This window comes from Hippocampus comes, unplaced genomic scaffold (genome assembly GCF_001891065.2).
Source record: "Hippocampus comes isolate QL1 unplaced genomic scaffold, H_comes_QL1_v1.1 C16701984, whole genome shotgun sequence".
Lineage (NCBI taxonomy): Eukaryota > Metazoa > Chordata > Actinopteri > Syngnathiformes > Syngnathidae > Hippocampus > Hippocampus comes.
The window spans coordinates 1-715 of NW_017837016.1; the positions used below are offsets into that span (position 1 = coordinate 1).

General features: G+C 51.3%; 1 protein-coding gene across 1 annotated transcript; it reads left to right on the plus strand.

Annotated features, from left to right (window-relative positions):
- The first annotated feature begins 6 nt into the window (after window positions 1-6).
- On the plus strand, window positions 7-715 carry LOC109508928 (cingulin-like protein 1). The gene is made up of 3 exons (XM_019858852.1): window positions 7-124; window positions 209-421; window positions 490-715. The coding sequence occupies exons 1-3, from the start codon at window positions 20-22 to the stop codon at window positions 712-714; spliced, it is 543 nt and encodes a 180-aa protein (XP_019714411.1). The 5' UTR covers window positions 7-19; the 3' UTR covers window position 715.

The following is a 715-nucleotide window of genomic DNA, read 5'->3' on the forward strand; positions in this document are numbered from 1 at the left end:
AGACAGGGAGCGTTCTAAAATGCAGATGAAGGACCTCCAGCAGCAGCTCTCCGAGATGCACGATGAACTGGACCAATCCAAGAAGGCAGAAATGATAAATGCGGAGAAAGAAGTCCTTCTGAAGGTAAGGTTTCTGTCTCCCAATTCTACACAAGCAGCTCAACCGGACAAGCCGATAGTGGGTGAGGAACACGTGTCATGGTCTCAGGATATGGCCCAGCTGCGTGCAGACTTTCAGGAGATGCTCTCGGTGAAGGAGGAGCATGAGGAGCTTCTCCAGCAGCAGGAGAAAGAGCTCAGCGACTTGAAGGGCGCCATCAAAGATGAAGTGGAGACCCACGATAAATACATTGCCGCTCTGAAGGAAGAATACGAATTTGAACTTCGGCATCTGCTGAGAGATTTGGAGAAGACGAGAGAGGTGAGTTCCAAGGCATTCTTTATTGTTCTTTTTTCACACCGTCTTCACTTCACTTCCTTCGAACTTAGAGCAACGGTGTGCTGGGCCGAGAAAAAGTGGAGGCGTTGGAGGAGGGCGGTGCAGCCAAGGAGAAGATGCAGGAGCTGAGTCAGCAAAGAGATCAACTCAAGGCAAAAGTGCAGGAGCTGGGCAGCAAGGTGGATCAGCTAAGCCGAGCCGTTCAGGAGTCGAAAGGGTCGGAGAGACTGCAGGAGCAACGAGTGAAGCAGCTCGAGGTTCGTTGGCGGATTTAAA